Source organism: Ambystoma mexicanum, chromosome 4q (genome assembly GCF_040938575.1).
Source record: "Ambystoma mexicanum isolate Mex_15411 chromosome 4q, UKY_AmexF1_1, whole genome shotgun sequence".
Lineage (NCBI taxonomy): Eukaryota > Metazoa > Chordata > Amphibia > Caudata > Ambystomatidae > Ambystoma > Ambystoma mexicanum.
The window spans coordinates 1,184,078,048-1,184,097,963 of record NC_090928.1 but is presented as its reverse complement, the minus strand read 5'-3'; the positions used below and the strand labels follow the sequence as shown (position 1 = coordinate 1,184,097,963).

Sequence of the window (19,916 nt, the reverse complement as noted above, 5' to 3'; positions counted from 1 at the left end):
CATGGAGGAGTGTGACCTACTAGGTCAAAGATTTTCCAACAGAGGTTACTCACCTAAAAACTTGGCAATTGGAAAAAACAAAACACTCACCATGCCAAGGGAGACACTACTAAGACCAAAGGCGAGGGGATCAACCAGATACACCGCAATTAGATTTGTAACCCGATACAATACGGACAGCTACAAAGTGCAAAAGATACTTACAAAACATTGGAACTTGCTCATGATGGATGAACACATCAGACCCTGTATCAAGCCATATCATAGCCTATCCTTTAGCAGGGCGCCAGCATTATGCAACATGCTGAGCCCCAGTTTTCTAGGAAATAAGAGCATAGTGGCTCAAGACTGGCTCAGTGCAAAAGCACCTATTGGTTTTACGAAATGTGGTACTTGCTCCATGTGCAAATATGCCACACAAGTACAAACTGTAACATTCAAAGGTTGCCCACCTTTTAAAATCATTGAGCACCTGAGTTGCAGATCAAAATATGTAATGTATGGCCTAGTATGTGTATGCAAGAAAATATATATAGGGAGTACTATACGGGAAGTTTGCATCAGGATAAGACAGCACCTGAACAGTATCCACTCACAGGACCCTAAGCTCCCCCTGGCCAACCATTAGCAACATCATCAGATAGAGGACAAAAGCAGGATCTGGTACATTGGACTACGTACAGTCAGAATGGGACCCAGAGGAGGAAATAGACTGAAGAAACTACGACAGGAAGAATCAAAGCTAATCTGCCATTTTAGATGTATCAAAAATGGCCTCAATACTGAACATGATTATAATGTGTTTCTGCAAATATACTGCCTCAGTATCATGCCAATCCTCCCTGTCCCAATGTCGCCGGGCCCCACCCACCCCCTTATGTACCCATAGTGACAAAATCGACGAATGATTGGCTAAATCTATTGAGATCTTTCATCCTGGCCCATCAACACAACAATCTTGCATCCAACACCACCACCGGTTGTGAGCATAATACTACCCTTAGTGGCCAAACCACGAATTGTCACAATAGACAGCGTAATCTTCAGACTCTAACTCTAAAGAGATCTCTATCCCTTCCACACTAGACATGCCATTTCTACACTGCAATATGCTAGGAATTAATTGCCATCCTTCTTTTCAGCGTTAGCCTTAGATAGGCTCACTAAGGACCCAACTTCACCGATCGGGATGATTCTCAAAGAACCACAACAATTTAAACACAGCGGATGGGATTGACAACGCCGCCGCATTAGGGCTCAGTATTACATTATTAATCCATACAATGGGATTCCAGCAAGCCATCAGGTCCGTCAATTAGTTGACTAGTGCAACGGTCCTATCACTCCCCGCGACATGGTTCGGGGACCACATATCACAGCATGTGCAGATGCACCTTGCACACGCGCAGGATCTTCAGTACAATCAGACACTTTTCTAGACTGTAGAGCGCATGCGTGGGGATCTCTTTTCTTCTCCACATGCGCACTGCTGCTAGATCAGTTTATAAGTTCTCCTGGAAATATGAACAGGCGCACTACCGAGAACACACTAACGCAGAGACCACTAATTTTCAGGTAAGCCTTGAGATGGAACTATGCCATATTACCCTGCATGCTCCCACGCAAACTTCCTCTGCAATCCTGGATTAGTAAATCTATTTGTGACAATGGACACAGGCCCAATTGCACATGACTCGGAACGCAAGTCCTAGATATCCCGGCACTCGGGACAGTGGGCTTAGGGCCAGTCTACCTTCCCTAGACAAATTGATCCAAATATCCCAGTAATAGTTACTGACTATTCCCTCCTTGTTCCAATTCGCAACTTGTTAAATCCCCAACACAGAGACCTCTTGACTCCAGCACAGAACTACTATCCTAAATTATCTGAGCACTAGTCACAGACCCTCCGGTCTCCTTTTAACTTGCAACCAGTAGGATGCTTAATACTGCCCACACGCACAGGCCATTTTGGGATTTACCCTAGCAACCACGAATTGCCCTAACAGCACTCAGTTCTACCACCAGAGGGACGTTCACTCCCCTTCCCCCACTCTCTTCCTCACCTCATATCATAACTTTACTAGCTTAGACCCTCAGGTCTCCTTCCAAACTCCTTCTAACTCGCAACTTGTATGATACCCAACACGGCCCACACGCACAGGCTGTTTCGGGAATTACTTTTGCAATTACCCATAGCGCTTGATTGCCCTTACAGCCCTTGCCGCCACCTCCACAGGGCCGTTCACCCCCCTTCCTCCACTCCCTTGCTCACCCCATTATCATAGCATTACAAGCTCACCCCATTGCACGGACGGGCTACCCATGGTCGCTGCCCTCAGGGCCACATGGGGACCCCCCTTCACCGACCCCTAGAGGTTTATACTTAGCCATTAAGCAACATTTACCTAGAATCCTCATAAGCATGTACCCATCCACAGGGCCCACCTAGGAGCCTAGCTGTCAACAGACAAGACGTACTACGTCTACCATCCCATGACTTACTTAATTAGGTAAGTTTACCTCATATATTTTTTCTCTCATTACAAGCAATCTTCCATATCTGGGAATCCACCTAAAATTTCAATTCCCTTTCTCTCCCTTTTCTTCCTCCCGACCACTCTGAACTATACAACACATTGGTTGTGCCAATCTTAAACGTATGTAAATATGTTATAATTTTGTATTGGCACCAAATTGATGAATATGCTATACACTCACGTATGCACATTGCACACTACAAAATGTCACTACTGCCAACACCATTACTGCACTCAGTTATATGTCAAATACTATTGTTAACATTTATCAGCCTTGATAAAGACCCACGGGTCGAAACACGTGTTGGCTAACCTTAACTGGGACCACAAGCCCATGTACAAACAGAACTAGATTGCTATTTGCACTTTTTCACCAATAAACAGTGTGGCAAATCCAATTATTGGCTCAAACAAATAGACCCGCGAGGTATCCAGGATATTTCTTGATCATACAAACAGAGCAAGTGTGGGCTTCACCTCAGAACACTTACCCTGTGACCTCGCATGAATCAAAGAGAAAAAAAAGAGCTTTGCAAACAACAGAGCCCAGCAAGAACGGTTCCAGGACTAGGGCCCCAAAAAACAATAATCTTCCCTATAGTTGCCTCAAGTAGCGTGACCAGTGCGCTGTTCCTTCCATTGTAATGGAAATTTAAGATTGTTTTTAATCTGTGATTTATTTGCCCCATCCCCTAACTGGGGGTTTGATCCATTTGTGGCTTATCACAGGGGCTAGCATGGCTTATTTTTTGGGTCTCCATTGTTATTTTGCACCCCACTTTACACATTGTCTGAGCAGTTGCTGTTTGTATGAGAAAATGGTGGTGTATAATGCTTTATCAAATACCAATTATTGCATTTGCAGTTCACTAAATTCGTAGACAAAATCTAGTCATATGAGACGGATATTTTGCATGGATTTCATGCATGCACTTCCGTGTGTACAACACGTTAAAAAGGTTTGATGCAATATTAATCGATGCATGAAGAAAACATGAGTATAATAGTTATGCTCTGGAGTCTTGGGAAATTAGCATATGGAGTTCCTTAACTTGGCTATGGCTCATCATGTCTTCAGCAATTCAGGCTTTGCATTTTCTGCTCAGCAATAACATCGCTTACTGAAAGAGTCAGAATGCTCAACTCTACTCTCTGATCTCTCACTTTTTGAATAATCTGCAGCTCTCTGTTCCTCATCATCATATGTTCATCGGCACGAAAAAAGGCTGTCTTTTCCCCAAAGTAGATGTTGTAATGGTGGCATTTTGCCACACATGCATTTTGGTGCCATGTGCCTGTGTGAGCAAAATCCCTCAACTTTTAAGAAAACCCCCATATTGCTCAATTGAAAAGTCTAGTGTTTTTTACCTATGCATATTTGCAGAAAAAAAAAGTCAAGATTTTCTGTACTACTTGTTCATGTTCATTTCTGCCCTTGGATAAATACATATTTTTGAATCATAGACATTAATAAGGATCTACTGATTTAATAGTTGTAAAGTTGTATAATTCGTTGTCCAACTAAGGTTGTCAACATTTGGTAATGTGAATAATTTTAACTGAATGTGACTAACTTGAACTTTCCAATGTGCATGTTAAACTCTATTGTGAAGAAATCCTCATTTATTTTCAATGTTTTGGCGGAAATTTGATCTTGTTTCGAATATCTGCTGCTGTTGTTTAATGATTAACAGAAGAAATAATGAACTTTTGGTTGGTTTCAGGAAATTAGTTTGAATCTTTCTCATCTATTTTCTAGATCATATGGAATGACCAATTTGACAGATGACTTAAAGGTTCTGTATAGAATCGCTGGAGCTGACGGAAAAGGCATTACTTTCATCTTTACTGATAACGAAATAAAAGATGAGGCATTTTTAGAATACCTTAACAATGTGCTATCATCTGGAGAGGTAATTCCAATGTTATTGTACATAGTTACCTGTTTACAAATACATTACTTTACCGCCATTTCTAGTAGTACGATCACAGACTGTGCAAAAAAGAAAATGAACACTAATAATTTGAGTCCTATCAAAATAAGAAATAAACAGTGTATTTAGACCAAAACAAGCAATGCAACTGTTCTGGGAATTTGTAAAAGATAGCATCACCGTCCTCAACACCTAAAGCACATTCTATATTTTATTCATAAGTTGTTCTTGTGGCCACTTGGTGCTGGAAGTTAGTTACTGAAGCCACTCAAGCAGGTTTGAGTATACAACCAAATGTTCATGCTTATCCAGAATTGCTGGGCATTCTGTATTTTCCATTGTTGTTTTTTTTTAAAAATGTGGATATTTTCAGTAGCATAACCTCCTACTATGTAGGTTGGATCAAATGCAGAGTCTCGAAGTCTGGGAGGCAGACTAAACTGTCAGTTAGTGGTGCGTTATTCTGCCACCAAGGGATTTTTGTTAACTGACCTCCTGTAGCATTGTGAATTCATCACAACCTTCTGAAACTGCCATGATGTACGCTGAGATACTGCATAGGCATTTGGCATCATTTGTTTTAAAAGTATCAAGACATAGACCACCAGGGAATATGCCTGTCTGATTGCTGAGTCCAGTGGACCACCCAAAACAAACTCACAATCTGTCAGAAAAGAATCCCCTGTAATGGAATGGCTGCCTACTGCCACTAGCATAAAATGACCTATGCTTCAATTATAAATGCTTTTAAGAACGCTACTCTTCATTTACACTTTAACTCCTCCCATGGCCTACTGCTGCAGAGGAGATTATATTAAAATGAAGCAAGAACAGTAGATGTCACTCGGTCTACAGAATTATCTGAAACCCTTACTCTTTATTCCTATGAAAATGAGGGCTTTGCTCTACGGAGTTTTAACTGAAATGCATGGCAACAAACACTGCTGATTACTCATAAAAGTGCAGCATTAGTTATTGTAGCTGCTGGCTTACTACCCTGTCAGCATGCAGTGGGGACAACTTCTCGGTATGTAGAAATAGTGAGCACTTTAGGTGAGGGCCACCTGGTTACTGTAGTAGTACTGAACACAGTTTTAGCCTTGGTTTTGAAATGGAAGGCACGTGTTTAATGATCATTTCACTTAATACAACATGTTATTGTTATGGGCTGCCAATGTAACTTCAAATTGATGTTCAATTGTAAACCCTACTTCACTGATTCCTCTACTTTCTAATGGGACCCCATGATCGTGTATTGCTAAGGGAAAGCCTATTGATACCAAGGAATGGTGTACCCTGCAGAACCCTGAGATGATTGTTGATGGGCTTAGTTTGAGGGAAAAGTACTTTAGGTTTTGCAGTTTGAATGCAGTTTGAGCATTTAGAAGTACATCTGCTGCCAAATGTTGATTCCGCCCAGTTTGAAGTGTTCACAAATTTTATGAGTCATGATGTGATTGCCAGGGGTCTCCCTTCCCCACGTTTTGATCACAAAGTGAATCTCCTGAGAACAGTACACGCTTAAGCTTTCCTAGCACAAGCCGACAGTTCAGTTTCAGTTATCAGGTACTTCAATGGTTAAGTCTCTTTACAATAAAAGTCTCTTGCCTTCGAGGGCCTGACGTATTCAACAAAACAAACAAACAAAAAGTTTCCTTCCAAATGAATGTTGGGGTGATGACTTTCCACCTCCTGGATCTCCCTCTGCCGGGTTCGCATCCCGATGCCAAAGGGGACAATCTATTTCCCCTGTCTTACTATAATCCTCCAATTCACGAGTCTTTTCAGAACATTCACTGTGGACATCCCTCGATCGTGCTCACTCCTGTCGACACACTGTTTATGGCACTTCAGGCTTTGTCTCGATTTGTTAGCATCCCTCTGCTGGGTTTGCTCTTGATAACCTTTACAGCACATTGTTCATGCACTAATTTCACCAAGCAGGATTCATTTCCCTTATCTTCACAATTATCTGTCGGTCAAAGTCTTTCGAGTGTACAGAGGATTTTACAGGACCCCTGTATGACCACTTTGTCTTCCTTTCACCTTTTCCTAAGGCCTTCTGGTTATGGTAGTCTCTACCATTGGGTAATCCACCTATGTGAGCACCCACATTTTGCCGGACTTCTCTGTACCTGGGTTTCCCCTTTTCCATCAATAGCTCTTTAATCCTTTCACGGTTCAAATTAGCCATTTGCTACTTTTTGTTCAACACAGTTTGGTTTCTTATCGACTCTCCCCTCGACTCACCAGCTGTGATGAACCGCTTGGCTGTCTTTCTTCTTGGAGACTTGGTTGATACCACAGAGACAAGCGTCTCTCCCTGGCTTGGTAATCAGCGGATGAGGGTCTCTTGTACCATTGACATCTGCTGCAACACACGCTGGCTATTGTTTGCGGTCTTATGATTCCTTCTGTGGAGGTTTCACAGGCCTTGGTCGGAAAGGGCAAAGTTGCTTCTCTCCTTGTCACCCTCTCGGCATGCGCTGTCTTTCTCCTCCTCTTGGACTGCTGAGCTGAGTTAGCCCTCACGTTGTGCGGTCTGCCTTGCTCGACCTGTGCTCTCGTGCTCCACCTTTTATCCCTGTGGGGAAGGGAAAGGGCTGTCAGGTGTGTGTGATTCTGGTAAATTGCCTGACTTTGCCTGACCATAGTATTGGGACATGTCTGGTAAACGGCTCTGGTGTTAGTCAGTTGTCTTTCATGTTGTGCGAAAGTGTTCGTATCGGTAAGGGGGGGACACTGCATCGGTCTCCCACTCCCCAAAACCCCCCCTTCAAGTGATCCTCTCTCACTGGTCTAGCCCCAGGAACTGGATCCAATAACAATGGCTGCGTCCTGGCCACCCGGGTGACAGATCCCCAGGGACTAGCTAGGAAGACACCTTCAGGTTTCTCACAGACCCCACCCCAATATAATCAACCCACATAGTGTAGCCCCAGATGCGAGCAAGACAGCCATTTTATCTAGATGTGAGTGCATTCTGTGTGAAATGTTCAAAGATAAAGGACAGTGCACGTCTTTGAGCTACAATCGTATGATTTGTATTGCGAGGTACTCGGAGGGATACATTATAGTTCAAAACGTGGGTGGAGACCTTGGAGCCGGAGGGGACAGAACAGATTGAGTGAAATGTGTGTGTAAAGGTTAGAGTGCCCCAGAGCCTCCTTCGTGCCAGGCTTAAAGCCTGCCAGGTGCACAGCATAACAATAAAGTAGCATTGCGTTAGGAGTGTAGTTAATTTGTTCTTTGACCTTCATCTGTGAGAAGGTGATGATCTCTTCAGCACCCGCGTGATGGAAGATGGACGGACTGGACTGAAACCAATGACTTGGCATCACTTATGGGGCAGGCGGATCCTGTATAGGCGCACAGCAAAGAGCTGCGTGGATTTTTACTGTATGTATTGTGTCATTATGATGATGTTTCCTTTTAAGCCTCTGCTTGTACATTCTTTTGGCAGAACGTTCTTAGCAGCAGAGTTCTTTGCTGTTGCTCTCATCTGTGTGTGAGATTAAAATGTGATATCCGTACAAAATCGACTTGGGCCTTTTTTCCCCTCGCGGGTTGTATTCTCTCTGAGCGTTCAGAGACTTGCCTTCAGTCCCATCCCTTTTCCTCCATACTGCATGGGCGTCCCTTGCTAGGGACAGGACGGAACCTTTTTTCACTCAAAAAAGCATTTCCACTTTAAATTTAAAAGTGTGCAGAAGCATGGTCGTGGGTGTGTGCCCTCTGCTGACTCCACCCCCGGCGTCTCACCTCAGTCGTCTTTTCCACGTTGATGGGAGCATTCCTAATTCACTGCACTAGTGGTTGAGGGCTTTTCCCTCGTAATTCCACGTGCCAGCAATTCCCCAGGAAAGTTTATTTTCCAATTTGTCTTCAATTTTGTGAATATTCACCGGCCTCCGGTGCCTCGCCTCCCAGGAGCATGTCGATCCAGGTGGGCTGCAGTCGGTGCAACTGGTCATTCCCGGCATCAGATCCTCAAGCACTCGGCCTCCAGTGCCTGGGTGAGTATCACTGTTGGGAAGTCTGCTCCGCTTGTGACACACACACCCTGCAGTTACTTAAGAATCCTCTGGCCAGGTGGAGGGAGCTTTTTTCCTTGTCACCTCCAGAGCAGTTAAAGGAATAAGTGCTTAAGAAGACAAGGCCTGGACTCGTTTCCCATACATTCCTGCCAGGACATACAAAATGGCAACTTTGGGAGACAAGATGGCACCACATGAAGAGAGTTGCCCAACCTAGCTTGAGGGTCCACAGGATTGTACTCCCTCAATGTCGAGGCAGAAATTCACCCTCAGGGTTGAGTGGTCGCCTATGTACACACTGCAAATGTCATGGTGTACAGCATACCCCGTGCGTCCGTATCTGTACATTGTATGTAGGTCAGCTATACGCAGGCCAGATAAGGGGGCGGCAGGCCACAGCCCACCACAAACATGCCTGCAGCACCAGAGCGTTTGTCCCCTGTGTGCGAGGGGCGTTTTTTTTGAAAAATTCATGCAATACTAAGTAAGTCTTCCGAGTAGACAGCATGGTTTATACCTCTAAAGGAGACTCCCAAAAAATACGAGTCGACTAAATGACTATGCCCACAGATGTATAATTAGTGACAACCAGTATTATTTTAATGGTTCATAGTAGAATGTCAGCTGGAGAGCATATGGTGTACAGCATAAAGTCAGCCATATTTTACACAGATCAGTAAGTAATGGCCCGTCCATTTCTGTGTGTTACAGGCTTGGACTTCCTAATGATAGAGGCTGTCCTAACTCAAGATGAGGACACTGTTGACCTTGCTAAGTTAGTAGTGAGAAGAAAACGAGACACGCTACAATAGCCTTATGACCTAATGCATATCTCATAGATTTCCATCAATTTTACATCCACAGCAGGGAACTGATTCCTGTTCCACTGTGCAGGGCCAATACAAAGGGCCAGCTCAAGTCAAGAAGAATAAAAATAGAATGACTGAGTATAAACAAAAAACATTGGGGTGAAGAGTGTGAGGACCAACCTGGGTGCAGGCAAAGATTGTCAACCCTAGTAAAGCGGGCTGTAGCCTGTAAGGCACTTAGAAGCATAGAGCTGCATAAACTTGACAAACATTTATGTTTGCCAGCTGCCCCACCACAGACAACTGAAAGTATTTTAAAACCCCTGATGAAGTTCCACGGATTTAATCTTATGTTGAATAGGTTCACTATCTGAGGTCTATATCAGCATGGGAACACTCTACCCTTGCACCTGGCACTTTAGGGTCCTAGGCACAGCTTGAATTTTTAATTGATTGTAATTACATGTCATATGTGAACATGTTTTCAGTCACTGTATGTTACAGTACTTTCAGTAGAATTTGGTGATGATATATATATTTATAATTTATGTATAAATAAACAGTTGAGAGATTTGCTTTGAACAATAGCATCCCCTTTTGAATCGGCTGCCCTAGCAGTCCATGAATGTTTTTGTGTCTTTATAGGTTATCACCAGTGATACGTTCCTGCTGCGTTACCAAATACCATGGTGTCTCTTAGTGTATGTTTTTAATATCACTATCTGTAAAACGGACCATGTCAAATCTCCCCCTGCAGCCCACACCAGTCCTAGAACCCCCAACCACACATTCACTGTTGTATACCAAATTGCTGCAGTAGTTTCAAGAACAACACAAACAGATTGGTGGGTCCCCTAGTCGTTGCCATTTCAAAGCTAACCTTCCACATCTGTTACCACAGGAAATTCTGGAAATAGGCATTAGTCTGCTTTCAATATGATTTGCTTGAGAAGGGTGGTTGAAAGGCAAAGGGTCAGGCCTCCAACATCCGATTACAATAGTGAAAAGATAAAACAAAATAAAGAAACATTCTGCCTTGAAATGCACCATTATAGCAAACAAGACATCCTTACCCATCCCAAATGCGACTGATGCAAATGCACACAGCAGTGCCCTTTTGTCATTCTTGCCTATGGGTCTATGTGCCTTAAATCTGTAAAGGAGAGCAATGCTCCAACAATGTAATCTTTCCCCATAGTAGCTGTACAGACCGCAGGTTCCAACTCAGGTGCATGCTCTTGCGATAAACTTCTCCCCACCTGGAAGCTCTCATATTTGAGAAGCCTCTAGCTCCCGGCGAGACACTGATCTCCTTATGTAGTGTCTCCAGTGTAGCATTTAGAGTGCTTACTCGGCTACTAATGAAGCAGAGGCATGGCCCCAAGAACAAACAATTCACGCAGGGTACACGCACACAAAACTACGTGCAATGATTCCTACTCTCTTTGTCTTTGCTTCCCGCCGCAGCAAATAAGTAGCCCACATTGCAGTATTCTCTACTTATTTCTGTGTAATGGCTTGTAAGGAAGAGGGTTGTAAAGTTTGTGAGATTTGTGGACAAGGAATGGTGGCTGGACACCCAATCTTTTTGGGACCAGCTATGCTCAGGCCATGAAAGCCTTTTGACATGGGAAGTGGTAACATTTTTACATGAACTGAGCCTTCTGAAGTGAGATGCCAAATTGAAGGATTTTATACAGTGATGATATATGTAATTTAATACGTACTGCTATTTTAATTTTAATTTTGTAATTTTGTGAAAAGTTCTCTGACTAAAACACAATAAATAAGAAAAGTAAAGTCCCCAAGGTGTCCCGTGTCCCCCCCCAGATTTTATGTATCTCCTACGCCCTTGGTCTCCACTCCTCAGACATTCAAGCCAGAGTGAAACAACTCCTGGACCCTACAACCTTACAGGATTGGATACAAAAGGGATCAGACTTTACCATAGATAATGGTTTACCGTATTTCCAAGGACGCTTATTCCTGCCACATAAGGAATTACACAAACTAGTTATTTCCGGTTATCATGATGCATTAATAGAGGGACACCCCGGTATTGCCAAGACAGAGGAAAAGGTGAAACTACAATTTTGGTGGCCCTCTTGGCGAAAAGATGTTAAATCTTTTGTGATGTCCTGTGGTGTTTGCGCCCAAAATAAAAGTCAAAAGAAAAGACCAGCCAGTCTCCTTCAACCTCTAGACATACCGCCAGCACCATGGCACACCCTATCAATGGATTTTATTACGGACCTGCCTCCTTGTTCGGGGTACAATACTATTCTGGTAATTGTGGATTTGTTTTCCAAAATGGCCCACTTTATTCCTTTGAAAGGTTTACCTTCAGCTTCTGTCCTAGCCAAAGAATTCCTCGAAAATATTGTTCGGCTACATGGATTCCCATCTATACTAATCTCTGACCGGGGAAGCCAATTCATTTCCCACTTCTGGCGCAAATGTTGTCAAATGGCGCAGATCGACGTAAGATTATCGACCAGTCACCACCCTCAGACCGATGGCCAGACCGAGAGGACAAATCAGACCCTTGAGCAATACTTACTGTGTATGTTACAGCAATCTGAAAGCAACTGGAAAGACATTCTTTGGATAGCCAAATACGCATATAATACTTCGGTACACTCTGGAACTGGCCATAGTCCTTTTTATACCTTGTTTGGACATCACCCTCGAACCTCAAACCTCGACTCACCTCAGAACCTCGGAGTGCCCGCAGTAGAACATCTGCATTCTACCATTACCCGAGCCTTCAAAGAGGCAACCGCGCATTTACAACAAGCCAAGAGAAAATACAAGGAGAATGCTGACCTACATCGGAGTGAAGCACCTCCGTATCAGATAAGTGTGGTTAGCTACCAGACATTTACCGCTCAAAGGGCCTCGAACTTTTAACCCAAAATATCTGGGACCTTATTCTATTACGGCAATAATTAACCCAGTGGCTGTTAAACTTGATTTACCAGCTAATATGCAAATTCACCCTGTTTTTCATGTGTCACTTCTGAAACCAGTGGTCCCCGGAACCCGACTACTCAAACCTCCAGAACCTATTCAAATAGATGGGGAACCCGAATTCGAAGTGAAGAACATTTTAGATTCAAAAATGTTTAGGTCAAAGCTTTTCTACCTAATTGATTGGAAGGGGTACGGACCTCAGGAGAGGTCGTGGGAACCCAGTGACCATGTGCATGCACCTCAATTAGTCAGGAAATTCCACCGACTCTTCCCAAACAAACCAAAACCCCCGGAGGGAACAACCTTGGGAGGGACCTTGGGGGGGAGTGCTGTCACGATGCCCGTTCCCGGGGAGCCGGCTCAGGCCCTGCGTCCCCGAAAGCGGACATCAAGTCCCCGGGGAAGGTCTCAGCAACCCCTTAAAGGGGCCCTTTGGACAGCGTCCTGGCGCCTGTGGCGCCAGGCTCATAGAAAACGTCAGTCTCGGCGCCATAAGGGCCAGGCTCATTATGAAAGTGTTTGGGTACACTTACCTGATGCAGACCATGCTGCAGAACCCCGGCCTCCTTGAGGCCTGAAAGGAACTACTTTACATGTGGGACTCATTTACCACCCGGGCGTGGTCGGGGAAGGATACATACCTGATTGGAGGAAGGACACATTCTAGGAACTTCTTCCAAGGCTATTTAAACCACACCCGATCAGCCACACGTGCTTTGCGTTGTTCTGCATCTAGCAGCTGGACGCTCACCGTGTCTGCTCCTGCATCTTGACTTCTGCCACACCTGCCAGCATCCTGAATCACCTGCAAAGGAAGGGAACAAGAGAACAGAAGAAGGAAAAGGCCTCACCTGCTAAATCTGCATCCCAGAGACATTTCGCTGACAATCCTGAAAAGGAAGACATTTATTTTTAAAAGCACATCGCATCGATCGCTGCAGCGCTGCATTCTACTCACCTTTACAGGGCGCCTCCATGTTCAGCAGCGACCATCCGGATTTGCAGTCGCTCCCCCGCGCCTAGGGAGAAAAAGACAAGAACAAAGGTGAGAGAAAGAAGGGAAAAGGGAAGCTAAAACTCCATGTCAAGACTTACCTGTTGGGTCATTCCCTTTTCATTTCGGGTCCGCGCCGCATCCAGGCATTTTCGGACCCCGGCCCTTAAGGGGAAAAAGACATCAGCGTTAATGAGTGAATGAAAAGACATTACCAAAACACTCATTAAAGACTTACCTGATTTCCACAACGATTTCACCGCTCACCTCGGGTCGGTGCCTGTTCCCCGGCATTCCGTACCCCAGCCCCTATGGGGAAAAAGACACTAGCATTAGAAAATTAATGCAAGGACACAAGGGGAACCACTTATAGAAAACCTTACCTGGAAGCCAAGCAAGTTTGGTTCTCACCCATCCGAAAATCCAGTGACGTAACTGGATACCAACGCTCCCCTGCATCAGAAGCAGGATGGAGAGCTCGTCCTTCCAGACCCTAAGGTGAGACGCTACAGGGAAGCACAGAAGGGTTTTGAGGAGGGCGTGAGGGGTAAGTGGGAGGCCGATTGCATTACCCCGCAGACAGTTAACCCCCTATTCTCACCTACAGAAGGATACTTCTGCGAGTCAGACAAGCCAGATCTGGGGCCCGGTCCAGTCCGTCTTCCGAGCCCTGCGCATCACCTTAGACGAGGTCACAGCAGCGCGAACCAGGCCAGCGCCCCCGTGGGAGTCAGGTGAGCGTTACACCATCCTCATCATTCGGCGGAAAGTTGTGAAATTTTTGAAGGCTTCTCACAGAAAACCCTGAAAGACCGAAATAGACGTCTGCTGACGTGGCTGAATGAAGGAGCGGGAGCGTAACCTCCTTCGGAGGTAGGCTCTACACATAGTTTGGCCTCGAGAGCTAAATCTCCGGTGGTCCCCCGCCACTCTGTATCTGCAGAGCCACCGGCGAAGAAGCCACGTTCGACAGAGAACCGTTCCTCTGAGAAACATTCTACGAGGGAATCGTCATCAAAAGGAAAAGCTTTGTCTCCTTCCTCCTCGTCAAGAAAGGAGAGAAAAAACGCCCTCATTACCATCAACGCAGGGTATTCCTGCAGTAGCTCCATCGATTCAGGCGATGACGACGACTGTTGAGAAGTTGGCATCGTCGACGGTGGCCCCTCCGGAGGGCTGGCAGCTGAAGGTGTACGATCCGATCTTACCAGAGACCCTGTTGCAACAGGAGGCGGCCTTTTACATATCATCCGTAGAAGATGACTGTGAACTGGTGGTTGGTCCAACGGAGCTTGGATTACAGGGGGTCAACCCGTTGACGGTCTCGAGTGGGCGAAGTATCCCAGTTACAACGCCTTTACTGAATCCCCAGGCGGTGTTGTCCTTGGAGGTATTGTCCACATTGCAGACTCTATTGAGTCGGTTGGACGTGAAGTTGCCTCACGTTGGTGCTCCGGCAGTGGTAAATGCTACGCCAGCCGACAACGAGCCAGGTCCTGCCCCCCAGTCAATGGCCACGGTACCAACAGCCCTTCCGGTTAATGTAGATCCTCCACGCTCACACCCGGAGGAAGGAGAACTACCAGAGTCCGAGTTGGAACGAGGGGAGTCTTTTTCAGACATAACATCATCCCCTTCAAGAGACCTGACATGGGAGTCGGAGGCTGAGATGGAAGCTCCAAGAAGTCCGGCGCCGGAGGACATTGGGTCCTTCCACACAATGATGGGTAAGGCATGTACCAAGTTTGGCCTGTCCCAGGAGGAGCAAAAGAAAGACTGCGGGCCTCATTACAAGTACTCCGGTCCGGAATTAACACTGCCGGTAAAACCATACCGGCACCGTTTGCATGTCCGCGCAATCATGACCCGCGGCCCCGGTAATAGCACCACCCTAAACCGCCACCGCGGAAATAGGGTTCCCCTTAATTCCGCCTGCACGGAAACCCCTCCGTTACCGGCAACACGAAACACCGTGAGCATCACAACTAGCGCGGACACGGAAATACCGGGAAAAAAATGGCGGAAATACCGTGATCACGGTGGCGGAACCGCCGCCACCGCGAACATGGCGTTATACACTGCCGGCTGAACTGAATCAGGGCACAGGTGCACCAAATCAGCCCAGCTGGACCTAGCAGGCCACTGGGAGCCTACAAAAGGGCCACACCCAGCCCAACACAACACAGAACCATGCAGGCAGCAGGGCTAGTAGCACTGGGACTGGGCCTACTCAACCAACAGGCAGTACTGCACATGGTGGCAGCAATGGCGCAGAGGAGGAGGCGTAGGCGGAGGAGGCGCAGGCGGCAACCAGCCAACCCTGCAGCTATGGCAAACCCCATTGCCCAGCCAGCCCGACCCCGCCGCCAGCCACCAATACCATGCATCAGGGCCTCACCCTGGAACCTCACCCCAGGACAGATCCACACCCTATACCGGCTGGACCGTGCAACAATCATGCACATCACCGCCATGATTGAGGACAACATCAGCAGCCTAATTGACACCCCCACCGCCATCCCCCCCCTCTTGAAGGTTGTCTCAGTTCTGCATTTCCTTGGCACTGGCACCTATCAACACACGGTTGGTGAGCTGCACGGCATATCACAACCGTGTTTCTCAAAAGTCCTGGTACAGGTACTGGATGCCCTGTTGCGCCATGTGTCGGAACACATAGCCCTACCCCGCACCCTCCCCGAGGTCATTGCCACCAAGTTGGCCTTCCATGCCATAGCAGGCATGCCAAATTGCATAGGCGCAGTTGACTGCACCCACGTCGAGCTGACAGTACCACATGCAATTGAGGCGGTGTTCCGCAATAGGAAACAGTATCACTCTTTGAATGTCCAGATGGTTTGTGATGCCATGCAACTGATTACACACTGCTGCGCACGTTTCCCAGGCTCATCACATGACTCAATGGTACTGCGGAATTCCACATTGCCACGGTACATGGAACGCTATGCCGGACAAAGCACATGGCTATTGGGTGAGTACAGCTGACGATGCTACAACCCTGTCGGAGTGGTGTGTGTGTGTCCAGGCCAATGAGCATTGTGAGTGTGCCGCTGTGACCGCACATGCATCACCCCCCTTCCATCTACCAAATACACAGCGGATGCCAAACATCATGAAGGAAGACATGACAGGGCACCACAATGTGCCTGTGCACACGCTGCCACAGCCAATCCCGTCACTGTCCCATGAACCCTGTGCCACTGCAGACACCCACCCTCAATTGAAACACTGCCCCAAAAAGCACGAGAGGCGTGTAAATGATACGACGTGTATTTACTACTTCCGTACAGTGGAGTCACTCTGCCATGTGTGGACAGCACTGCACCATGACATGCACACAATCAAATGTCACCCGCAGGGCACAGCAAACATGCAAGTTAATGTGTAGGCCCATATGCAGTCAGCGACATTCCTCGTGATGGCCAAAACATACCTCCAGACACTGCATGGTTCATATGCATGAATGAATGATGATACAAGAATGCACAGCAGCAGATGAGGACATGATGCCACAAACACTGACATGTTCCCCCATCTACATCCCATGTAGGTGATGCGGGATATGCACTCACGCCATGGATGATGACACCTGTACGGAGACCAAGGAACAGGCATGAAGAGGCATACAATAGGGCACATATCCGCACACGTGGAATGATTGAGAGGACATTTGGACTGCTGAAGGCCCGTTTCCGCTGTCTGAGCAGATCTGGCGGATCACTGCTGTACAGCCCAGTGAAGACGGGCAAAATCACGCTGGTATGTGCCATGCTGCACAATATATGCCTGCGCAGGAACATCCCAATGCCACCAGACGCAGATGAGGAAGATGGGGATGGGGATTGGGATGGAGATGGGGATGGGGATGGAGATGGGGATGGAGATGGAGATGGGGATGGGATGGCACCGCCTCCCCCTGGGGGTGCACATGATGGCCAGAGAGCACGGGATGCCCTGATTCGCATTTACTTTTGAGTCGCAGCACATTCACAGTAATGCACAAACATGGTGACGACAATGAATTAATAGTTGCTCTGCAAAATAAATGATCAATGTCCACACATGTATGTCTTGATTTGAAATGGTGATGTATTGATGTAATAACAACAGGGAAGAAGGTGCATTGGTTAGGGAAGCTGTACACCCGGGGCCACCCACCACCCAAACGTGCCCACCCCCACCCAGAGCCCATTGTCCAAACCCCCAAAACTACCTACCCCACCACCCAAACGTGACCACCCCTCTCACACCCTTGTAGTCCACATGTGTCCTGCACTGCCCCACACACATGCCATCACTTCCGTGTGCGCTTCTGTGCAACCTTGCCCAAGGGACCCGTTAGCCTACTCGAGCGCCTCCTTGGACTGGCAGTAGTGGAGCTGGATGGGGTGGTAGTGTTTGATTGGCCAGAATCGGGGATTGAGGGCATCCGTGCCAGATTTGCCTGTTGGCCAACCAACATGGCCTCCACAAGCCTGGAGGTGTGGTCATTGCCCTCCCGCACATGGCGTGCAAGGGTCACTATGGTGCTCGCAAAGCGTCCAATGGACCTCGACAGGCGACGCACTGAGGCGCTGTAGCTCTCCCTCTGCAGCCTGGATTCCTCTAGCTGCCTCTCCACCAGCTGGGTGAGGGTAGCCTGCTGGTCCTCCATCCGCTGCATGCGGGCATTCAGTTCGGCCATGGATGGGGTGGGCGACCTCATGGGACTCCCCAGTGAAGTGGGGCTGAACCCCAGCTCATGGAAGGAGCCCAGGTCTTCCAATGTGGGCATCTCCCCCTGTGGCCCCGTTTCCGAGTGCTCTTGCGGGGCACTGTTATCACTGCAGGCCGCCCCCTCTGCAGTGCTGCTACCTTCGGTGTTGTGTTGGGTGGCCATGATAGGTTCCTGTGGCACCTGTCTGGACTCAGCCAGTGTGGAGATGGTGGGGATGTTGGTGGTGGTGGTGGTGTGCTGCACATCTGTAGTGGCTGGTAATGTGGCCAGAGGTGCAGAACTGCCGGCAGCATCCTCCTGTGTGGTGGCGGTGGCTAGTGTACTTGCCGATGCTGATTGGCTGGCCTGTTGTGCAGTATCACTGTCACTTGAAACGGCTGTGGGGACACAAAGGGCATGCAATTAGTGTTGTTGTGGTGGCAGATGGGTGCATCACATGCGTCATTAAGATTGTACATTGAATAGTGTTAGTCACATGCATCTGATTGCTGGTGTCTGCATTCAGTGATATTGGTTGGGAGGGATTGTTAATGGGTCCTTTGGCCCACACATGCACTGCCTGGGGGGGGGGGATTGTTAATGGGTCCTTTGGCCCACACATGCACTGCCTGGGGGGGGGATTGTTAATGGGTCCTTTGGCCCACACATGCACTGCCTGGGGGGGGGATTGTTAATGGGTCCTTTGGCCCACACATGCACTGCCTGGGGGGGGGTTGTTAATGGGTCCTTTGGCCCAGTACTCACAACTGCATATTTACATGTGGCATTCATGTTTGGGCACTTACCGGCATCTGCAGGTGGGCTCACTCCTGCCTCAGCCTGCCCAATCCCATGGATTCCCTCTAGGTGGAGGACGCTGCTGCAACGCTCCTCCCATGCTTGCAGCCTCAGTGGGGAAGGGGGTCCTCCGCCTGTCCCACTGCTGCGTTGGCGGTGCGTGGAAATGAGGTTGCGTACCCTCAGCCTCAGGTCGTCCCAACGCTTGTGGCAGTCCTTCACGCTCCTCACTGCCACGCCCACAGCGGTGCACTTGCGTGCAGCTTCGGCCCACACCTCCTTCCTCCGCTGCTGTGTGGCACGCCGTTGGTCGGCGCTGAACAGCATCTCAGCATTGTCCACAATGTGCTCCACCAAGACGGTTAGCTCCGCCTCGCTGAAGCGCTGTTTGCGCTGCCTCTGAGCAGGAATCCTGGCAGACATGCTGGTGGTCCCTTTTGGCTTCTCAGAGTCAGGATTGTGCTTGTGCTGGCTCTGGATGGCAATGGATTGTGCTTTTATATGATGGCCGCCTCTCTGTTTTGGCGATCATGGTATTTCCGGTTCCGTGTCCGTGGCGGCGGAGGCGGAAACGGGTTTTGCGCCACTTGTGGCTTCGTTATTTCCATTTCCGTGGGGTATTCCGTGACGGCGGTAACAACGTTTCCGAGTCCGTGTGGTGCGCGCGACCGACAGCGTGTAATCGGGCGGTTTTTCCGCACCCTTGCGGACACGGAAACGTTTTTACCGCCATCACGGATTTTGCACGGTCCCGGACTGGCAGGTTGTAATGAGGCCCTGCTTCTTGTTTGATTATATGGGGAATAGGAGGAAGTCAGTGTTTTTGGTCCCCATTTTAGACCTCGTCTGGCAAAAAGGGTTACGAACCATGCGCCATCCGTTTTCGGAGCCTGCGGTTAAAGGTAGACTGGAAAAGAAATGTAAAGCTCCGGAGTCTACTCCAAAATTTTTGTCTTCTCAGCCATCTCCGGAATCGGTGGTATCGGCAGCTGCTGCAAGAAAGGCGAGGTCACAACATAAATGTACAACCCCCCCCCGGACAACGAGGCCAGGAGGCAAGATGCCTTTGGCAAGAAAGTATTGTCGATAGGAGCAACAACGGTAAAGGCAGCCAACT

General features: G+C 47.7%; 1 protein-coding gene across 1 annotated transcript in view; it reads left to right on the top strand.

Annotated features, from left to right (window-relative positions):
* The window catches only part of DNAH8 (dynein axonemal heavy chain 8), an 8,835,797-nt gene that overhangs the window by 6,704,810 nt on the left and 2,111,071 nt on the right, over window positions 1–19,916 (top strand). The window contains exon 63 of the mRNA XM_069608756.1: window positions 4,300–4,453. Within this exon, the coding sequence (XP_069464857.1) occupies window positions 4,300–4,453 (154 nt within the window). The remainder of the gene's footprint in view (window positions 1–4,299; window positions 4,454–19,916) is intronic.